The 21,845-nt window shown below is 36.0% G+C and overlaps 1 protein-coding gene across 1 annotated transcript in view; it reads left to right on the top strand.

Annotated features, from left to right (window-relative positions):
• Nucleotides 1–21,845, top strand: part of CC2D2B (coiled-coil and C2 domain containing 2B) — a 110,535-nt gene that overhangs the window by 17,141 nt on the left and 71,549 nt on the right. The window contains exons 6-11 of the mRNA XM_089897289.1: nt 2,145–2,225; nt 6,033–6,231; nt 6,560–6,696; nt 6,797–6,925; nt 15,138–15,347; nt 21,137–21,234. Of these exons, the coding sequence (XP_089753415.1) occupies nt 2,145–2,225; nt 6,033–6,231; nt 6,560–6,696; nt 6,797–6,925; nt 15,138–15,347; nt 21,137–21,234 (854 nt within the window). The remainder of the gene's footprint in view (nt 1–2,144; nt 2,226–6,032; nt 6,232–6,559; nt 6,697–6,796; nt 6,926–15,137; nt 15,348–21,136; nt 21,235–21,845) is intronic.

A 21,845-nucleotide genomic window follows, 5' to 3' on the forward strand; every position in this document is an offset into this window, starting at 1 on the left:
ATCTCTTACAGGACAAGACCTGAAAATTGCACACATTATTTCCACTAAAGGAATGTGGGAAAAAATGTCTCGATATCCAGCTAAAAGTAAGTTCTATTATTAGAAATGGGAGAAAAGACAGCAATGAACAACTAGTCATTTCTTCCATAAGCAATGAGAGTATTTAAAAAATACTCTCAAATTTTAAAATGTAAGGAGTGTATCTCGGGTTTTTAAAAAACTCATCTTTGTCTTCTCCACAGGGTCCCTCTTGGGTGCTTAGTAAAAATTAATTAAATTTAATAGTAAAAGCAGACTAAAAAAAGATGATTGTATACATGTTGTTCATTCAACAAATGAATAAAATTGAGCCTAACTTGGATTTAATTTAACTATGAATAGTAAAAAATTGGAAGTTTGACAAGATAAGTCCACTGAATATCAAGAAAAGAGGTAAAAAGGAAGAGAAATTGGCTTCTAAGAGTTTCCATTACAAACTACTAGGAAGGGATGTCTGCTCAGGAAGTTGAGGATTTTAGCAAATGATTTTTCAATGAGCAGAGACAGAGGGAAGTAAAAGTATATATGGACAGTTTATATATCAGTATTGTTGAAAGGTACATAACTTTTAAAGTTAATGGGACAGTGATATTGTAGATACAAACAGGATGTAGGATAAGCTTTTGTATTTTACATATTTTTGGATTCTTCAGTTCCTAGGAACTAGCAGATTTCCTCCTTCCTTCTTTCTTTCCCTCCCTCCCTCCCTCCCTCTCTCTCTCTCTCTCCCTTCCTTCCTTCCTTCCTTCCTCCCTCCCTCCCTCCCTCCCTCCCTTCCTTCCTTCCGATTCCTCTCTCAAACCTCTCTAAAAACAGTCCATTTAAAAGTGTGTGACAAAGAAGTGATAGGCGATTTATATTTGAAAGATTCAGACTTTACAGTATTGAAAAATGAGAGCCTATTTACAAGCAAGTTCATCACTAAGAATATGCCACTTTTAATACTTTTTATTATTTCTAAGTTCACAAAAGATCATTGGTGGGGTGAGGTGGTACTTGTATGTGAGTGCATTCATACCTGAGAACACCCAAAAACAGGGAGAGAAAAAAGAGTTTGCCCTGAGTCCACCTTTTGATCTAACTGTAAGGTAATGCTCTCAATACTCTGACTAGAGTGAAGAGATAGATTGGGAAGATGGAGAAGATTTGGACCCTATATTTTAATTTTTTAATTAAAAAAATTTTCTACTTGAGATATAATTGACACATTATATTACTTTCATATAATTGACATGTTATATTACTTTCAAGTGTGCAACATAAGGATTCAATATTTGCATATATTGGGAAACGATCACCACAATAAGTCTAGTTAACATTTGTCACCATACATAGTTGCAAAAAAAAAGGTTTTTTTTTCTTGTGATGAGGACTTTTAAGTTTTACTCTCTTGACAACTTTCAAGTATGCAATATAGCATTATTAACTAGTCACTGTGCTGTACATTATATCCCCAAGACTTACTTATTTTATAACTGGAAGTTTGTACCTTTTGACCCCCTTCACCCATTTTGCCTACTGCCCCCTGCACCCCCTGCCTCTGTTCACCACCAGTCTGTTCTCTGTATCTGTCAGCTTGATTTTTTGTTTTGCTTTTTTAAAATTTCACCGATAAGTGAGAGCATATGGTATTTGTCTTTCTCTGTCTGACTTATTTCACTTAGCATAATGCTCTCAAGGGCCATCCATTTTGTCACAAATGGCAAGATTTCATTCTTTTTATGGCTGAATAGTACTCCATTGTGTGTGTGTGTGTGTGTGTGTGTGTGTGTGTGTATCTTTGTCCATTCATTGGTTGATGGACACTTAAGTTGTTTCCATACCTTGGCTATTGGAAATAATGCTGCAATTTTATTGTTTTTTTGTTTTTTTTTAAAATCACAGTTACCGGACCTTAAAAACAAAACAAAATACAAAAATAATTCATGAGCCAAACAGACTCAAAGTTAAATATTAACTTGATACTATCTCTCGTACTGCTTTTTGTTCTTGAATAAGATACAGTTACTATTACCATATTACAGAAAACTACTTCTTTCCCTTAAAAGCAGAAGAAGCTCTCACTTCAACACTGCAATACTGGTTTTCCATTGTTTAACCTGCAGACTGAAGTCTCACTGGATGAAGGTCTTTCGTGTTTTATTCTGAGTGGTGAAGACTCAACTTTAGGCCAGTCTGCAGAGCAGGTTGGATTTGTTTCCCTTCCTCCTACATCCTCATTCTCAGGAAAAATAACTCTTTATTAAAGGCATAGAATGAAATACTTGATGGGAGGTGAAATTTTTATTATTGAGCTGCCTTCTCTTTGAATTGAGAAGCTGTTCATAATAATAATTCCTAACATTTATTGAGTGCTTACTGGATGCCCAGTGATATTCTAAATTTTTAATGTGGATTATCTCATTCAATCCTCATAATAACCCTGTGAGGTAGGCATTATTATCATCTCTGTTTTATAGGTGAGGAAATAGGCACACAGGGGTAAGAACTGATAGAGCCGGGAAGTACAGGCTATCAGCTCCAAAGCCTGTGTTTTCTTTTGTTCTTCCTGTTCATTTCTCCAAGTGCCCATGTTGTTCTCTGTAATCTCTATTACTCTTCATTGATTCCCCATTCTTCATCCCTCCTTGTACAATCCCAGACCCTTCTAATTTCTGTCAGCTCTTCCCAAACTCTTCAGCCCCACTGTTATTCTAGGGCCGTCCTTTCCTCCAGTCCTAATCAGTCTCACTAGTCTTTCCCATCTCCTGATTTGTCAGTCTCATTGGTCTCCCTTCTGCTCCTATTCCTCTCAACTTTCTCCATTCCTCTCTACCTTCAGATCTCTCTACAGTTTCCTTGAGCCCCCTCCTGTATTTCCAGAGTTCTACCCAGTATCTTCTGACACCTCCCAGTCATTTCCAAATCCTTCAGGTCCTCCTTTTGAATTTCTCTTGGACCCCGCTTTGCCTTTCTACTTATTTCTCAGTCTCTTCCATTCCCCTTTCTTTGTATCCTGTATCCTGCTCCAGTCTTTACGTTCCTTTTGTTGTTGTTTGTTCCACAGAAAAGAGCTTTATCTTTAAAAAATATAACAAATTTATTATATATATTATAAAAACTTAATGCAGAAAACCATGAGGAAGAAAATAAAAATCATGTGACATCCCACTGCTCTGAGATAAACCACTATTACCATTTTTTCATACTGTTCTCTATGCTTATACCCATATATGCACACACAGACTTTTATATAAATAGAATCACAGTATAGCAATTCCATTTTTCCAATTGCTCAGCCAAACCTTGGTGTCATCCTTGGATCCTCTTTTACTCACATGCCTCATATCCAGTTTGTCACAAATCCTGTTGGTTCTACCTTCAAAGTATCCAACCCACTTCCAGAACCCAGCCCGCTTTTCATCACCTACCTGGCACAGCCTAGCCTATGCGGCCGTAACCTCTCATCCAGAGCATTGCCATAGTCTCCCTTTATTTTTACTATTGCCCCAACAGTCTATTTGGTATACCACACAGTAGTCAGAGTGATTCTGTTAAAATCTAAGACAGAACTTTTTTTTTTAACACCTTCTAATGGTTTCCTATCTCAAAAAAAAGCTGAAGTCCTTATAGGGGCTTCCACGGCCCCCTTAGTACCTCTCTGACTTCCTTTCTCACTAGTTTCCCCTTCTTCCACCCAACTCCGGCCATACTGGCCTCCTTCCTGTTCCTGCCTCAGGGACTTTGTACCTTTTAACTGTCTAGAAAGCTCTTCTCTTATCCTCATGCTCTCTCCCTCACTACCTTTGGGTCTCTGTTCAAATGACACATAATTAAAATTACTGTGCCTGAAAACCTTATGTAATACTACCTCCAACCCCCCAACCCCCAACCCCCAACCCCCATCCCAGTATTCTCTAGCCACTTACCTTGCATCATTTTTCTTTATGTCATTTATCACCACCTCGCATGTATTTCTGTCTCTTTGTTTATTTTCTTCCTTGAACATATCAGGCACTCCATATTTGAGTGAATATTGAATAAATGAGTATCAAACATGCACATGCTCTGCCAAGTCACTTGATATCCCAGAATCCCATGATATGGGTTAAGGAATGGACTTTTCAGGGGAAACGAGAAGGTCCACCCAGCAGAGTGCACCAGGACGAAGCGCTGTGGTTATGGCTGCTTTTCCTTCTTTTCCTTCTCACAGGGAAGACATGAGAGAAATTAGGTCAGTGGGGCAAGTAGACTGTTTGGGCACAAGGAAGTCCAGGCTTGGATGTGGGTTGTTTAGAGAAGTTGTTTGGAAAAGCCATCTGCCCTGCACCTGGTAAATTTGGGGACAATGGGAATCTACTGTCCTCATCACAGGGAGGAGAAAGCTACTGTTTTGTGGGAGGCTGAGTGTGACTGTGGCTCCTTCCTACTAGGAGAAAGGGGAGAATCTCTCTCTCTCCCTCTCTCCCTCTCTCCCTCTCTCTCTCTCTCTCTCTCTCTCTCTGTCTCTCTCTCTCTCTGTCTCTCTTTTTACCACACCATACTCAGGTGCATTCATTTAGACTTATGCATGGAAAATTAGGTGGTTGCCTTCTGACCTCATGCTTCCTGTCACACAACAGCTAACAGCACAGACACTGGTCTGCTGTGAGCTGCATAGTGAAGACCAGGAAGGTGATTATATTGGTTGAGCTCATAGCTTGTCTCAGGCTAAAAATATAGGTAGCTGTAGTGGGGTAGGATTCATGAAAGAGACCTACATGGTCATAAATAAAAGGCTGGGATCCAAGATGAGAGCCTGACATGACTCAGCCATCAGGGCAGACCTCAGCTCTGAAGGCAGGTTGAAAGCCCTGACCCGCACCAGGGGTGTGGTGAAAGTAGCTTGGTAATGGGACCTCCAGCAGGAGCAAAGAGCCCCTCTTTGTCTATGATTGGAATATTCAAAGAGATCCCCTATGTGAAGATCCCCCAAATCTTGCTCCTAGGTGTCAGTGTCATATCTTGTTTGACTTCTGAAAATGTTGCCACAAAGATTTCTCGATATAAAATACTTTCTTGATTTCATGACAGGGATATAGGGAAGGTATGATGATGTGATGACTTGATATAAACCTAAGTGATGCTTAACCATGTTACTCACTTAATTTTGTCAGAGTTGATCAAGGCCATCTACGGTTATCTATTCAATGGAATTCTATTATTAATTCTTTTAATTTAGTTATTTACCCCTAAATGTATGTTTTTGAAAATTAAGGTGTTTTTATTTGCATGACTCACATACTCTGTCTCCTTCTCTCTTTCAACATATGTAGATTTTAAGTTAGACAACTAAAGTCATCCAAAATAAATTGGTAATATTTTTTGTGAAGAGACTCATATAAAATTTCTGATATAATATAAAAGTATACATTTTTATATTTAGTAATATATCTGTTTCAATACCTACATTCAGATTGTTTGTAACTTTTATATATCATATTTCAGAAATGTATCATAATCAGTCACACTGCCACAGACTTCTATTTGTATCTTTACTTTTCTTTCTTTTTTTTCTTAAATATCATCCAGAAAACAGCATGACTACTCTACGTCACCTTAGGTAGTACTTCTTTCTGAATGGTGGAAAAAAATGGGGCTGAAGACCACATGGCTTGATGTCTCTAGACTTTGCCCTGCACTGTGAATTCTCAACAGTTGAAATATCATAGTCCAATATTTCAGAACATTTTCCATAGGAGAGGAGAGACTTGAATTGTAGTTCTTTTTCAGTAGTCTTTCATTGAGAATTTCAATGAAGGGCTATAGAAAAATCATATTTTATAATATTAAGCCTTAAGTGAGTTCCTCTGTGTTCAATGAAATTTAATTGTCACACAGTTTCAGCTTGAACTTGAACTGGGTGGCATAGATCAGAAAGACTTCACAGCAAGATTCTAGTACCTTTCATTTATCTGCCTGTTAATCATTGAGGACAAACACGTATACTTGGTTTTCTTTTTGGTATTCAACAGAGACCAGTAAATGATAGCTACCACAAACACTTTTCACTTGGTGATAATTTACAAAACTTTGCTGAGGGCCGAGATGAAGATTTTATGGAAGAAGTCATTTTCCTAGATTTCCTTGAAGTAAAGGCTGCCGATTATGAAGATGATCAAGAACAAGTGAAAAAACAACAGGCAAATATTTTTGTTCCAAGCAATTCTCCAGGTAAAGTTTTTACAAGAAAATATTCAAGTCATTAATGAATCATATTGTAGGATAATAGCTTCTTTGTATGCTGGATAGATAAAAAGTACTGATTTAAAATTATAGAAATTTTTCTATATTTCTTCTTCATGCTTTCTCTGAGTTAAAGGGAATTGGTTTAAAAAGCTCATTCATTGTGTGTGTGTGTGTGTGTGTGTGTGTGTGTGTGTATAGACTTTCTGCTAGGCTTTAGTGGTAGAGTATATGATAGTTCCCTTTTGCTTCTTGTTTGGTCAATACCAGTTTAATATTTTGGACTTTAAAGTAATATCTAGGTTTTGTTATTAAGTGATCAACCAACTTAAACTGCCAGAAGATACGATGCCACGCATTTTAGAAGAAGAAGGATTCTATGTTCACAAAAAGCCAGAAATATATAAAAAGACCTGCAACAAAATGGAAAATCGCCTGCTTAAACTAGAAGAGGCAAGTTCACTAGCTAACAAGGGAAGCCACTCACTTATGGTGTGTGACATTTGTTTTTAGTATAATATTTACTTACTATATTCTTAAATATTTTTGATAGGGGAAATGTTGGTTTGAAGAAAGTGGAGAAATAATGTCATTACCTTCACCTGTTAGACAGTCATGGAATTTCAGACTAAACATAAGTAAGGAACCTTTAAATCCAGCACTGAAGACCATATACAGGAAGGTAACCAACAACAGTTTATTTATGATTATGGTTAGAATTCTTGTAATATCAATTATAACTTATATACTTATTTTTGTGGTGTTAATTCACCTTTTAAAGATATTAGTAATCTAGTAAAGGCAAAACTATGATGAAATATTAAATATCCATTAAAATTATGTTTTCAAGGAATATTTAATGATATGGAGAAGTGCTCAAAATAAAATGTAAAGTTAAAAAAAGCAGAATGCAAAATTTCATATGATCCTAATTTTATAAAAATAGATAATGAATGAATGAATTTATCAATGAATGAATAAGTACGTACATATATGTGTATGTAGATAAAAAGACTAGAAAATATATCATAGTTAATAACTATCTCTGGACAGTAGGACATAGGATTATTTTTATTTTCTTTGTTATACTCTTTTCTATTTTCTAAATTTCAGAAATGAATATATGTTATACTTATAATTAAACTAATTTATGTGTATTCCAAAGACATTATGAAAATTAGCAGTCCATTAACCTAATGAGAAGAAATATTTAGACAGAAATAGTTATGTTAAAAATTTGGCTTGAAAAAGTTTAAATAAGAATTTTGTACAAAAACCTAATTTCTCAACCACTTGCATTAACCATTCCATATATAGGAAATATGGCTGTAGGTAGATACAAAGTGGAAATAATACTTCCTAAAAATACAGTCAACCCTTGAACAATGCAGCAGTGGGGCACCAACTCCATGCAGTGAAAAATCTGCGTACTGCTCTCTCTGCCTCAAAAATAAAGAAATTAATAAATTACTCATCCAAGGGCAGGAAGCTGAGACAGTTTGGGTAGACTCAGGACTCAAACCCTAGTTCTTTTGATTCCACACATTGTGATCTCTGATCGAACACCAACTTTTCCCCACACTTAGTTAATTTAAAGATCTGTAAAATGAAAATATAGATACTGTAATTATTGAATAAATCTGTGTATAAGTGGACAAGCTCAGTTCAAACCCATGTTGTTTAAGGGTCATCTGTACTTACAGGACTTCATTCTCTAGTCCCTCTGTTGCTTTAAACCTGTGAGTTACTTCTTCTCTTCTAGTAATTATATGCCTTCTGTAGTTAATGCTTTTTCTTTACAGTTGCAGTTCTGTGTTTCTTGCATATTCCAGCAACTGCAACATTTTAACAGCAAGAGCACTTAGTTCCTTATAAGGCTGTTACTTCTCAGCCTCCATAGGAAATGAGATTTCTCTCTAAACTGAAGAGATTTATACTTTTGGAGGTCTCTTTCTCTTTCTGTAACATGTGAGGATCTTCTTTCTTTATGATATATGCTCTCTTTTCTTCTCCACAGTTTCTGTTTCTTTCCCAGAGAAACTAGAAAATTTTAAAACAAGTCTTCCTTATGTTGTAGTATGTTTTTTATATCTTTGTACCACTCATAAATTTCTTTCAGGATTTTCTAAAAATACACCAAAACTTTTTGCTGCTAAGAAAATCTTTTACCATTTTACCATGCAAAATGCATTTAAGCTTTAATTAATTGTCCTACTTTTTTTTTTTTTTTTTTTGCGGTACTGTGGCCTCTCCCATTGCGGAGCACAGACTCCGGATGCGGAGGCTCAGCGGCCATGGCTCATGGGCCTAGCCGCTCCGCGGCATGTGGGATCTTCCCGGAGCGGGGCACGAACCTGTGTCCCCTGCATTGGCAGGCGGACTCTCAACCACTGCGCCACCAGGGAAGCCCAATTGTCCTACTTTTAAAATTAAAGACATATACAAAGATTTTTATCATGAATGAGTGTTGACATTTATCAAATGCTTTCTCTAAGCCTATTAAGTAGTGTAATAGTATTTTCTTAACTTTTAATGTGGTGAATTACACTGATTTTCAAATATTTCTGAAATAAATCCCATTTGTGATACATTTTCTTTTTATATATTACTGAATTTGATTTTCTAATATTTTGTTCAGGACTTTTGCATACATGTTCCTGAGATAACTTTTTCTTTGATTTTTCTTCCTTGTAATGTTCTTGTCAGATTTCCATCTAGGTTACACTGGCTTCAACACAGTTTGGGGTGTGTTCCCTCTTTTTCTCTTCTCTGGGAGAATTGTATAACATTGGTGTTATTTCTTCCTTAAATGTTTGGGAGAATTCACTGCTGAATCCATCTTGCCCTGGAAATTTATTTGTGGGAATGTTTTCTATTATAGACATATTTAAAAAAAATAAAAGACTGTCCAATGGAAGCACATCCTGTGTTTGTGGATTGGAAGACTTAGTATTGTTAAAATGTCCATACTACCCAAAGCAATATACAAATTCAATGCAATCCCTATCAAAATCCCAATGGTATTTTTCACAGAAATAGGAAAACAATTCTCAAATTCATAGGGAACTTCTAAGGACCCTGAATAGCCAAAACAATCTTGATAGAGATGAGCAAAACTGGAAGACTGACATCATCATTATGTCAGAATAAGAGTTTTCTACCATCTTTCTATCCAGAGAACACTGATTTTGACAATCACCCATGGACAAGAGTGCCATTATGGAATTCTGGGAGTCCAGTGGAGAAGTTCCAGCACACCATTGAAGTAAATGGTCTAGAATTCTGGGTTGGTTGTTATTCTTCTTTTAGCACTTTGAAGATAACTTTCCACTTATTTCTGAATCTCATTGTTTCTACTGAAAAGTCAGCTTAAAGTCTTACTGTGGTTTTCAGTTTTTCTCTTTGTCTTTGGTTTTCTACTACAATATGTTAAGGTGTGACTTCCATTGTAATATGTTAAGGTATGCTTTTTCTTTATATTGATCCTGCTTTGGGCTATTAGGGCTTCCTCAATGTATGCCTCCATGTTATGCATCCGTTTTGGAAAATCCTCTGCCATTATCTTAGCAAATACTGCTTCTGCCCTAATCTCTTTCTCTTTGTGTTCTGGAACATCAAGTATACATATCCGTTTTTATCTTCTGCTTTTGCATTTTTTTCATCCCTTTTTCCCTCTGAGTTTAGTCTGAATATTTTCTGTTGCCCTGCCCTCTAGTTCACTTAGCTAACTTTCTACTGTGTTTAATCTCCTGTTAGATCCATCTAATGAATTATTTCCCCTTCTTCATTTATTTTTTACTTGAAAAGATTTCTCTTTTTTTTACCTTAAGGAAAAAGCATTCTGTGATCTTTGTTTTTGTGTTCCTTCTAGCTTAGGCTTAATATCTAAATACTTAAAGTTTTTAAAATTATTTCTATTACTGTATTGTTACCTCATTTCTGAGTTTTCCAAATTCTGGTTTGTGTTCTTTAATGTCATAAATTTTCTTAATGTCTTTTGGCTTGTTTTGTAATCCACATTTCTATTTTTATGTTTTTGAATGTCTTTCTGTTATGCTTTGATTGTGGGGATATTATATTACTGTTTATTCATTTTTATTATAGAAACTTTGTATAGATTTAATCTTGAGCCTTTTCTGCTGTTCATTCTTATATTAAATTAATTTTCCTGAAATTTTAGGAAAAAAGCTTGTTTCAGATAGCTTTTCTGATGTCACAGAATTCTGTTGTTTTTGTGTAGTGTTAAACAATATAGAGGCTGTATTCTCCTTCCCAGATTATTTTCTGTATCTTCTATTAATCTCTGTGGTCCCTGACCATCTCAAGTTTTATTCCACTTCCAATAGTTTCTCTTTAGTGTGAAGGCTTGTCATAAAATTTTCTGGGGAGTAGACTCCCCTAGCCGCTTCAGAATTCCTTGCTGTAACCCATAACTGGAGTAGACAAAACCTCTAACAGTTTTAGCTGATGGCTTTTTTTTTTTTTTTCTTGGCTGCGTTGGGTCTTTGTTGCTGTGTGCGGGCTTTCTCTAGTTGCAGCGAGTCAGGGCTACTCTTAGTTGTGGTGCGCGGGCTTCTCATTGCAGTGGCTTCTCTTGTTGCTGAGCACAGGCTCTAGGCGTGCAGGCTTCAGTGGTGGCGCATGGGCTTAGTTGCTCTGCGGCATTTGGGATCTTCCTGGACCAGGGCTCGAACCCTTGTCCCCTGAATTGGTAGGCGGATTCTTAACCACTGTGCCACCAGGGAAGCCCCCTTTTACTCTATTTTTATAACACATTAATAATAGCTACTTTAAAGTCCATATCTGGTAACTTCAATATCTGGGTCCTTGAAAATCTGTTTTTATTATTTGTTCTTCTCTCTTGATTTTGCGCTTTTAGTCCTGTCTTTTATTATAGTTGGTATTTTTTTATTATAGTCCATATATTATATATGAAAAGTTGTAGAAACTCTAGATCATATCTTCTTGCAGAAAAGTTTGTTCCTCTAGTTTTTAGGCATATTGAGTGTGGATAATCATCTTAATCCAATCAGGGACTTAACTGATTTCAGACTGGGTTGCAGTTTTGTTAAGGCTCAATCTGTATCTAAGTCTTCTGTTTACCTAATCTCTTCCCTGCTTGACTGTAACCAGGGTAAGGTTTTCTTTTTGTTTTGTTTTTTTAAATCACTAGCACATATCCAAATGCCTACCATATAGCAGACACTCAATGAATACTTATATTATTTGTAATGGAACTCATCACTTCAGTAGATGTAAGCTTTTAGGGTCCTGTATAATTTAGAAGAAAAAAACACCAGTTGACTGGCATAATCTTAGAAAATCCTGTTTTCTCCATGGTGCCTATAACACCATGAGAGCCTGGCAATGTCTCTGCCTCATCGTAATTCATAGTATAACACATTTACCAAGATTTTATAAATGACCCCCTCACCCCCACCCAACAGTGCAATATCTTTCCGTTTTTCCCCAGTTTGGTTACTATAAAATCCATCTCCATTAAAAAATTTAAAAATAAAAGGATAAAAGAGGAAGGAAGGGAAATCCCTGGTATTTATTTTATCTTGTTTTTTGCTGTTACATGGCATAACTTTTGCATGTTATGGTGACAGTGTGTTTTATTTAAATTTTGCTCAAGATATAGCACAGATCTTTTAACATAATTATCGGAGACCATTGCTCTTGGAGAAGGAGATCCTTGAAACAATGGCAGTTTGCTGAATGAATGAGTGAGTGCATGAATAACTGAATGAACAAAGCAATGATAAGTAAATGCAGAAAATATAATTTTTGGATAAACATTAACCACTATCCAGATTAACCTTTGTAACCATCTGGAATCCCAAATTGGAAACTACTGGGCTGAACAAGTAATTTTTCCTCAACTGCGTCTGTTCTAGCTTCATCCAAGCTAATTTCAGTATTTCATGGACTCTTAGAGTTGGGAATAAATGTAAATGTCACTTCACCAAGCATGTAAACTGAGTATTAAAATTCATTCTGTAGCAGCATCCTTAACAGGTAATGTTCTCAAATTAGTGCCACACAAATGCCTCTGCCTGCCTTTCCCTTCTATCTTCTCTACATTTTTTACTCTGCTCAGCCAGCCATGGAGGCAAGGTTCATTTGGGGTTTCTCACTGGAATAAAAATAACATAAGGGCCATTGAAGCAGAGATAATAGCTCCCTGAGTATCAAAATCCTCTCTTTGCTGTTGCCTCGGCCAGGTACTTTAATACTCTGTCATACCTCTATTACCCCAGGTCTCATTTGCTTGTTTTTTGTTGACTAGTTTTGCCTAATTATTTACTATATGCCCTTTACTCCTTCTTCTGGCATTCCTCTTATACATTTACCTGGATTTTATACATGTGCATGTAAAAGTTACGTTTATGCTACCCTGTAGTTTATTAAGTATTCAATAGCATTATGTCTAAAAAAACCCCAATGTACATACCTGAATTAAAAAATACTTTATTGCTAAAAAATGTTGTCATCTGAGCTTTCAGGGAGTCATAACCTTTTTGCAGTAGTAGCATCAAAGATCACAGACCAAAAAATAAAATAAAATAAAATAAAAAAAGATCACAGACCACAGATCACCATTACAAATATAATAATGAGAAAGTTTGAAATATTGCAAGAAGTACCAAAATATGACACAGAGACGGGAATTGAGCAAATGCTGTTGGACAAATCGTGCTGACAGACTTGCTCAACAAAGGGTTGCCATGAATCAAGTTTTACAAATTAAAGAATTTGTAAAAAATAAACACGACATCTGAGAAGTACAATAAAGCAAGGTACAATGAAATGAAGTATGCCTGGATCTAAAACTATATGGCCACTATATTTCCAGAATCACCCGTCTAATGAATTCTTAATTTTAGATATTTTCAGTATATTTTTAGCTTCAAAGTGTTCATTTGACATTTGATTCTTCTGTATATATTCCAGTTTTCTTGTGGAATGCTCCATGTTTTCATCTTCTCATCTTTTCATGTATTTTATCTTTTACTCTTTTTAAAACACAATAATAAAGCTACTTTAAAGTCCATATCTGATCAAACTCCAATATCTGGGTCTCTGAAAATCTGTTTTCTTAACTTGTTATGCTATGTAACAGCATGGATGTTTTTGTACTTTCATCTGGTTTTTGATTCATTGTTGCCTAGATCTTTGTTCTTATGGTCTAACACACTTACCTCGTTCTAGAAGTTCACATAATTCCTTCAGTCAACTGCTGCTTTTAACCAGTGTCATGGAGCTTACTATCTCCCAAGAGAACTCATTCCAGTATTAGGCAGTTCCAATTGTTTATTGTTTTCTGTGTGAATTAAAATCTGCCTCCTGGATCACTATTGCTCTTTTGACTTTGGCCATAAAGAACTCATAAACTGCTTCACTTATGTGACAGCTCTTCAAATATTTGAAGCCTACTTCCACCTTTAGCTTTTGCTTTCCAGTCTAAACTTGCTTCCTTTGACTGCTGTTGGATATTCCGCCATCTCAGTTACCCTTCTCTAGCATCTGAGCACCACAATCAGTAGGTATTGAATAGGACAGATCTGGGGGCAGAGGTTTGTGTTATTCCAGTAGAAACCCAAAGCAAGTAAGCAACATGGTTATTCGTCCAGTACTGAATCAGCTTAATAAGACAGGCATCTCTAGCTTAGCAACTTGAATTTCCAAAATTATTCAGTTATAATTTGGTTCTTTAAAATGGAAACTGTTTATTTCCTTGGTGGTTTTGCCTGGTTAATGACCAATTTACTACTGATTACTAAATTTTATAGGTGGAATTAAGTGCAGGTTTCCCTTTCTGAGTTGGCCTTTACATTGAGAATAGAGACTTACAATATAAGGATAAAACAAAAACAAGCTTTATGACTATTTTCTTGCCTCCCCTCAACCCAGAGAGGAAAAAGAAGGAGATTCCTAGCTCAGGAGAGAGGAAGGAGGGAGAGATGTAGGCATCATCCTGGTGACCTACAGTCCTTGAGAAGCACTGGATATGCCACACCAGATCAGGGGTGGGACAGCAGTTTTTTCGGTGTAATAACAGGTGTAATAGCAATGACACAGACTGGAGGGTATGTTCTACTACTACAGATTGATCTAGAAAGAGCTCATGCTGTTTTTTTTAGGTGGTTGCAGTCATGGCTCAAATCAGGAGTGGCTAGCCATTCATGAATTAAGCTGTACGTGCTAAGTAACCCACTAACCTTCTCAAACTGTATCACTGAAAACTAATCACATGAATATTCAATCATAAGTACTTAAATTCAAAGTAGTGTACTAAAACACTGTTGAATCATTTTTAATACAATCTAAGGCCTACGGACTTCAACTAATTTAGGGACAATCTGGTTTACAAATGGAGACAGTGTCATGTATAAAGAAAGATGGTCTCCTTATAAAGTAACATTTGCTTAGAGAGTCCAGGCTCCTCCAGGGAATTTTCCAGGGAATTACCAACATATTCACTTAAGAACAATGTTTTAATAAGGGTTTGTCATTTAACTCTGGCCACAGATGACTGTTAGAACATCACATAGTGAACTATTGACCCACCAGTTCTAAACACCATTTTTCATAGTGCTTCTATAGGAAATTATTTGGCGGCTTATAACTTGAAAGTTCAACCTCTACCAGCACACAATAGTAAGGTAGATGACAGTAATTTATAGCAAGATGATTAAAATGCTGCAGTATAAATATATTTTATGAAATCAAGGGCTATAATCAATTTTGAGGAAGAAGGGGCAAATAATTGTTTTTTTTTCTGTATCTCAATTTTCTTACAGTTAACATATTACTTTTTTAAGAAGTTACTTGTAATTTCAAAAGAAATAGAATAAAATTAATATCCTGTAAATATTTTTCTTTAAAAGGCAGTGAAATCTGATCTAGAAAGCTCTATTAGGAACAAAATGGAAGATCAAAGGGAAAGGTACCAATTAGATCTCAACATTGTGGGTTTGCAATTCAGTCATCATCCTCTCTTCAATCAAGAACAAGTATTATGTGCTAGGCTGCTCCAACTTTATGAGTGTTTTCAGGACAGGCAGCAACAGAATTTACCTCAGCTGCTTTATGAGAAGGTGAGAATGGTTTTCATTATATTTACAGAGCTGAACTTTTAATATTGAAAGAGAAAAGAGACTTCTTAGTACAGAGCAAGCTGTCATTGAATATGTTCCCTTAGCACTTTGAATATTTAATCAAATAAAAGAATGGTTGATTTCAGTTTTCCTGAAAAGAAACTATAGGAATTAACTGGCCAGGGAGGCAGCCTCAAACATATCCTGCAGGATATTTAGCATCTATAAATGTTTGCTAATCAATGGTATTCTTGGTCCTATGACTCAAGAAGAATATTTGAAATCATTACTATTTAAAAGAGCCAAATGGCTGTTTTCAATCTTGTAAGTGTATTTTTGATAAAAATATTAGTGACCTTGAATCTCTCATCAAATATGAAGAGTGTTAGTCTGAGAATGATTGATCCAAGTAGTCATCTAATGACGTCATAAAGGGTACATAAAATCTGAAGAGAAATCGAAGGAGTACCCACTGATTATTTTTATGAATTTGCCCCTCTCATCTAGACTCTGTGCTGAGTTTTTGATACATGAGCATTTTGTTAGCTAGTGTTCTCTCTGAAAAGATATTTTGATAGGTCTCATTCAGCTAATTAATACAGTTAAAAATAAATATTTAGTGAGGTATTTAGTTAAGTATTCAAACCTTATAGAGTCACCAAGATATTCCAATAAGCTGGAAATGAATTGTACCTTAATATATCTGCCTTTTAAAATACAAGTGCAAAAACTACAGGACTTAATCCATTTGATTGAATTTTCACATAGCAATTGTGTGGGAGAACTTAACAGATGAAGACCATGAATTAATAAGGTCAGAATATTTCCGAAAACAAATATTGAATATTCTAACTTTTAGTTTAATATGACCATTGTTTTTATGAATGAAGGAATCAACTCTGAAATTAAGATGTAGGTCATTGAAAAAGTGACTTGATTTATAGATTTCTACTTAATAGACAGTTTTCCAACAGTATTGTATAATTTTTGAAGTCTGATCTAGCAATGTCAATTATATTTCACTAGAGTACTATCTATTACTGTACATAAAAACTCTACATTTGTTTTTCATGTAGCATGGTTCTCTGTATAAAATAACATTTGGGGATCATTATTTGTAACATGTTTTTTATTATTATTTTGATTCTTAGGAGCCCAAAGTAATTTCTTAGCTGATTTTTACTTTTCTTCAATTTATTCTGTTATGTGCACCTAAACATTTTCTCCAATTTCCTGGTAAATTGTAAAAAGAGAAATTTGGTAGGTCATGTACATGCCCTTCTAAAATGAAAGAGGAGAAGAACAGTAGGGAGGAGGAGAAAAGGCCAAGTGTTATAGAGTGTGTCCATTGGTCTCCTACCAAAATACTGATTTATAATGTATGTATCCTTTTAGTCCCTTGGTGTGAAATGTATGGCTCTGCTTGTTCTCAGTGGGTTCAAACCAAGTTCAGAGTAGTGGGAAACTCACTGACATCCAAGGAATTCTGAAACTGGAATATGTCCCTTTATGTGAGTATGAATCTCACTTAAAGAACAAGGAGAAATGCTGCAGACAGTATTAGAGAGTAGAAAGGATCCTCAGCTTTGCAGCGTTCTGCTATTTTTCCCTCTAGTTTTTTTTTAAATTACACAAGTAATACAGGAGTACATTCTCATTGTAAATGATTCAGTGTAGAAGTTTCAAAGTGTGAAAGACCTACTTCAATCTTCACCTTATGGTTTGAACTACAGCCTTAAAGTTCTCTTTTCCATGTATCTGTGTGTATACATATGCCATGATAGTTTTTAACATAAATTGGATCTTCCCATATGTATTATTTGGCAACTTCCTTTTTTAAAACTAATTCTGCATCTTGGAGCTTTTTCCATATCACTATATATAGACCCATAATATACCTGTATTTTAATATGTTTAATCACTCCCCATTCACGACACTTAGGTCATTTCCATCTTTTTATGATTACAAATGATAAAGCAATGAACATCCTTGTACCCATATATTCGAGCACACAAGTGAAAACTTCTTTCACACAAGTGAAATCTAGGCTAGATTCATAGAAGTGAAATTTTTTGGTCAAGGGTAAGGGTGCATGAAGTTTAAGTTTTATTAGAGAGTAATGAACTGCCTTTCCAAAAAAGGTTTCAGTTTGAATTTCCACTGACAGTACAGGACAGACCCCACTTCCCAGAGTCCTAACCAGTAGTTGATATTATTTGCCCATTTTTCTGTAGCTTTGTGTATCTTTATAAGAGTTTTCATATATATACACATATACGTGTATACACATGTACACACACACACTGGATGTAAGTCCATACAAGATATATGTCTTTTGAATATGTTTTATATATTTTTGTCCCATTCTGTTTCTTGCTTTTTAACTTCATTTTTCTTATCTCTTGGAAATATTTAAAATTTTATGAAGTCAAATCTGTCACTTTTTTTCTTTGGGGATTTTAAGTTCTGTTGTTCACTTACTAAGCTTTCTAGATTTGTATCAATTAGCATACCTTTGGTTACAACTTACAGAAAACTCTCTCTCAATTGCTTTAAACAATAGGGAAAAAGTATTACCTTCTGTATCAAAAGTCCGAAGTTAGGGCAGCTCTACAGTTAGTTAATTTGATGACTCAATAATATCATCAACGACCCTGGCTTTTCTCTCTTTCTAATCTTCATCTTCAGAAAGTTGACTTGGTTAGCTTTTCTCATGGGAACTAACAGAGTGGCTGCTCCAGCTGAAGGCATGCTGGCCAGACACACAATATGCAGCCTAGAGTCTCACTTTGAGAGCCCTCTCCAACCTTTCCCTTACGCCACAGCAGATTTCCCCTCATGTCTCATTGCCTAGAATTATATCACATTATCATGCCTAAACCAGTCACTAGCGAGAAGAATGACATTGCTACAAATGGCTAGACTCATCAGGGTTTACGTCTAAAATAAATGGAAGAAGATTGAGCAACTGAACAAAATTGGGGCTCTGCCTACCAAGAGAAATGAGTATTCAAGGGCGACCAATAGTGTCTGGCAAACCAAAATTATAAAGATGCCTTTCTAAGGATGCTCAGCATCACTAATCATTAGAGAAATGCAAATCAAAACCACAGCGAGGTATCACCTCACACTGGTCAGAGTGGCCATCATCAAAAAAAATCTACAAACAGGGCTTCCCTGGTGGCGCAGTGGTTGAGAGTCCGCCTGCCGATGCAGGGGACACGGGTTCGTGCCCCGGTCCGGGAAGATCCCACATGCCGCGGAGCGGCTGGGCCCGTGAGCCATGGCCGCTGAGCCTGCGCGTCTGGAGCCTGTTGCTCGGCAACGGGAGAGGCCACAACAGTGAGAGGCCCGTGTACCAAAAAAATAAATAAATAAAGCTACAAACAATAAATACTGGAGAGGGTGTGGAGAAAAGGGAACCCTCTTGCACTGTTGGTGGGAATGTAAATTGATAGAACCACTATGGAGAGCAGTATGGAGGTTCCTTATAAAACTAGAAATAGAATGGCCATATGACCCAGCAGTCCCACTACTGGGCATATACCCTGAGAAAGCCATAATTTGAAAAGAGACATGTACCACAATGTTCATTGCAGCACTATTTACAATAGCCGGACATGGAAGCAACCGAAGTGTCCACTGACAGAAGAATGGATAACGAAGATGTGGCACATATATACAATGGAATATTAGCCATAAAAAGAAATGAAATTGAGTTATTTGCAGTGAGGTGGATGGACCTAGAGTCTGTCATACAGAGTGAAGAAAGAGAAAAACAAATGCCATATGCTAACACATATATATGGACTCTAAAAAAAAATGGTTCTCATGAACCTAGGGGCAGGACAGGAATAATGACGCAGATGTAGAGAATGGACTTGAGGACACGGGGAGGGGGAAGGAGAAGCTGGGATGAAGTGAGAGAGTGGCATGGACATATATACACTACCAAATGTAAAATAGATAGCTAGTGGTAAGCAGCCGCACAGGGAGATCAGCTTGGTGCTTTGTGACCACGTAGAGGGGTGGCATAAGGAGGGTGGGAGGGAGACGCGAGAGGGAGGGGATATGGGGATATATGTATAAATATAGCTGATTCACTTTGTTATACAGCAGAAACTAACACAGCATTGTAAAGCAATTATACTCCAATAAAGATGTAAAAAAAAAGTCTTTCTATATATTCTCCTAATAATGTGTGTGTGATATGTAATTTCTAGCTTTTTATTCTATCTAGAGTTTATATCTGTGTTTTCTGAGGTCAGGCTTCAACTCAATTTCTTTCCCCTAAGAGGTTAGCCTATTATTTCTACTGATTTAAAATTCTGCCTTTATTGTAAACCAGCTTCATATATTTACATAGATTTAAGGACTATCTACTCCACTGACATATTGGTCTGTTTCTGCCCTGTTTTAATTACTATGTTTAATTATTAAATTATGATGTGTAAGGACAAGTGCCTCCTCATTGGTTTTTTCCTAGGATGTATTTGCATATTCTTATAGAGTTTCTCTTCATATGAACCTAAGAATTAGCTTGTCAACTTCTATTTTAAAGATCCTATTACCAAGGCTTCCCTGGTGGCACGGTGGTTAAGAATCCGCCTGCCAATGCAGAGGACACGGGTTCGAGCCCTGATCCAGGAAGATCCCACATGCTGCGGAGCAACTAAGCCCATGCACCACAACTACTGAGCCTGCGCTCTAGAGCCTGTGAGCCACAACTACTGAATCCCGCGCACGTAGAGCCCATGCACCGCAACAAGAGAAGCCCGCACATCTCAGTGAAGAGTAGCCCCCTCTGGGAAAGCCCGTGCACAGCAGCGAAGACCCAAAGCAGTCAAAAATAAATAAATAAATAAATAAAATAAAGATCCTATTACCAAAAGAATCTAAAAAAAGAAAAAAAGTGGATATATGTATATGTATAACTGATTAACTTTGCTGTACACCTGAAACTAATACAACATTGTAAATCAACTATACTCCAATAAAATTTTTAAAAAAGATTGTATTACCATTTTTATTGTAATTGCATTGTTATGTTAATTTTGAAAGAAATTTTATCTTTATAAAAAATTGGGTTTCCTCATCTAGGAATGTAGTATGTCTTCACATTTGTTGAGGTCTTCTCTTATGTCTTCCAGTGAAAGTTTATATCAGTTGACTCTAGTCGTGGAGTTGCCACAAACTGTCGCTAACTGTGATAGACGACTTCTGCACATTTTAGGGTTTTGTTTCCTCTGGTTTTATTTCTCTGTCGATATTCTCTGTGGATATTTCTGTCTGTTTTATACTTTCCTCCATATATTTTGCTGATTTTATTTTACTTGTTATCCTATGTTGTTATACACTTATTCTTTTATAATGAGATATGGATGTGTAGATATAATTATAAAATACATGTATAGGTATGGTTGTGATGATGGTAGTGGATATGGATAGAGAGATAGATATCTTTTCTGTAACCATGGGATTTTAGGTAGAAGATAAGATGCCTGTGCTCAATATGCCATCTTGATTGATTGGCATTTCTTTATATTAATTGATAAACTAATTACTTAGAAGTTTCAAGGTATAATGTTTGTTTCTTAGACAAATATTGAGGCTCTTCTCAGTTCTGCCCCAAGGTGCTTATATAAAATATATTTTGGAAGACAAGACAGTAATACACAAAAAGTTATACACTTGTGCTTCTGCTGCTCATACCTAGACCTACAGGTGAATTGGCGTGATGGTAACAAATGGATGAAATGTACCAAAAAAGCTTTTTTCTTTGTTGTAGCTTAAAGCACTGAAGGATGCTACCAAATTAGCAAATGAAAATTTGGAAACAAGCCAGCTGACCAGAAAAACTTTACAGGATTATTATTGGCAGATAAGGTAGGTTTTAGGCCATTCATGTATTCATCAAGCATTTATTAAGTAATTTCTTTAGACAGAGTATAGTACAATGCTATGGATGATATAAAATAAGAAAATAACAATATCCTTACTCTCTTTTTTAAATTGAAGTATAGCTGATTTACAATATTTAATTAATTTCAGGTGTGCAGTAAAGTGATTCAGTTGTATTTTTTTCAGATTATATTCCATTATAGGTTATTACAAGATATTGACTATAATTCCCTGTGCTATACAGTAAATCTTTGTTGCTTGTCTATTTTAGGTATAGTAGTTTGTATCTGTTAATCCAATACTTCTAATTTGCTCCTCCTTCCCTCCTCCCCTTTGGTAACCATAAGCTTCTTTTCTACATCTGGAGTTTGTTTCTGTTTCGTGTATAGATTCATTTGTATTATTTTTTAGATTCCACATATAAGTGATGTCATATAGTATTTGTCTTTCTCTTTTTGACCTACTTCACTAAGTAAAATATTCTCTAGGTCCATATGTTGCTGCAAATTACACTATTCCATTCTTTTTTATGGCTGAGTAATATTCCAGTGTGTGTGTGTGTGTGTGTGTGTGTATTTTTTTTTTCTTAAGCCAAT

This window comes from Delphinapterus leucas, chromosome 16 (assembly GCF_059928025.1).
Source record: "Delphinapterus leucas isolate spDelLeu-1000000601 "Yukka" chromosome 16, BTC_Dleu_Yukka2, whole genome shotgun sequence".
Taxonomy (NCBI): domain Eukaryota; kingdom Metazoa; phylum Chordata; class Mammalia; order Artiodactyla; family Monodontidae; genus Delphinapterus; species Delphinapterus leucas.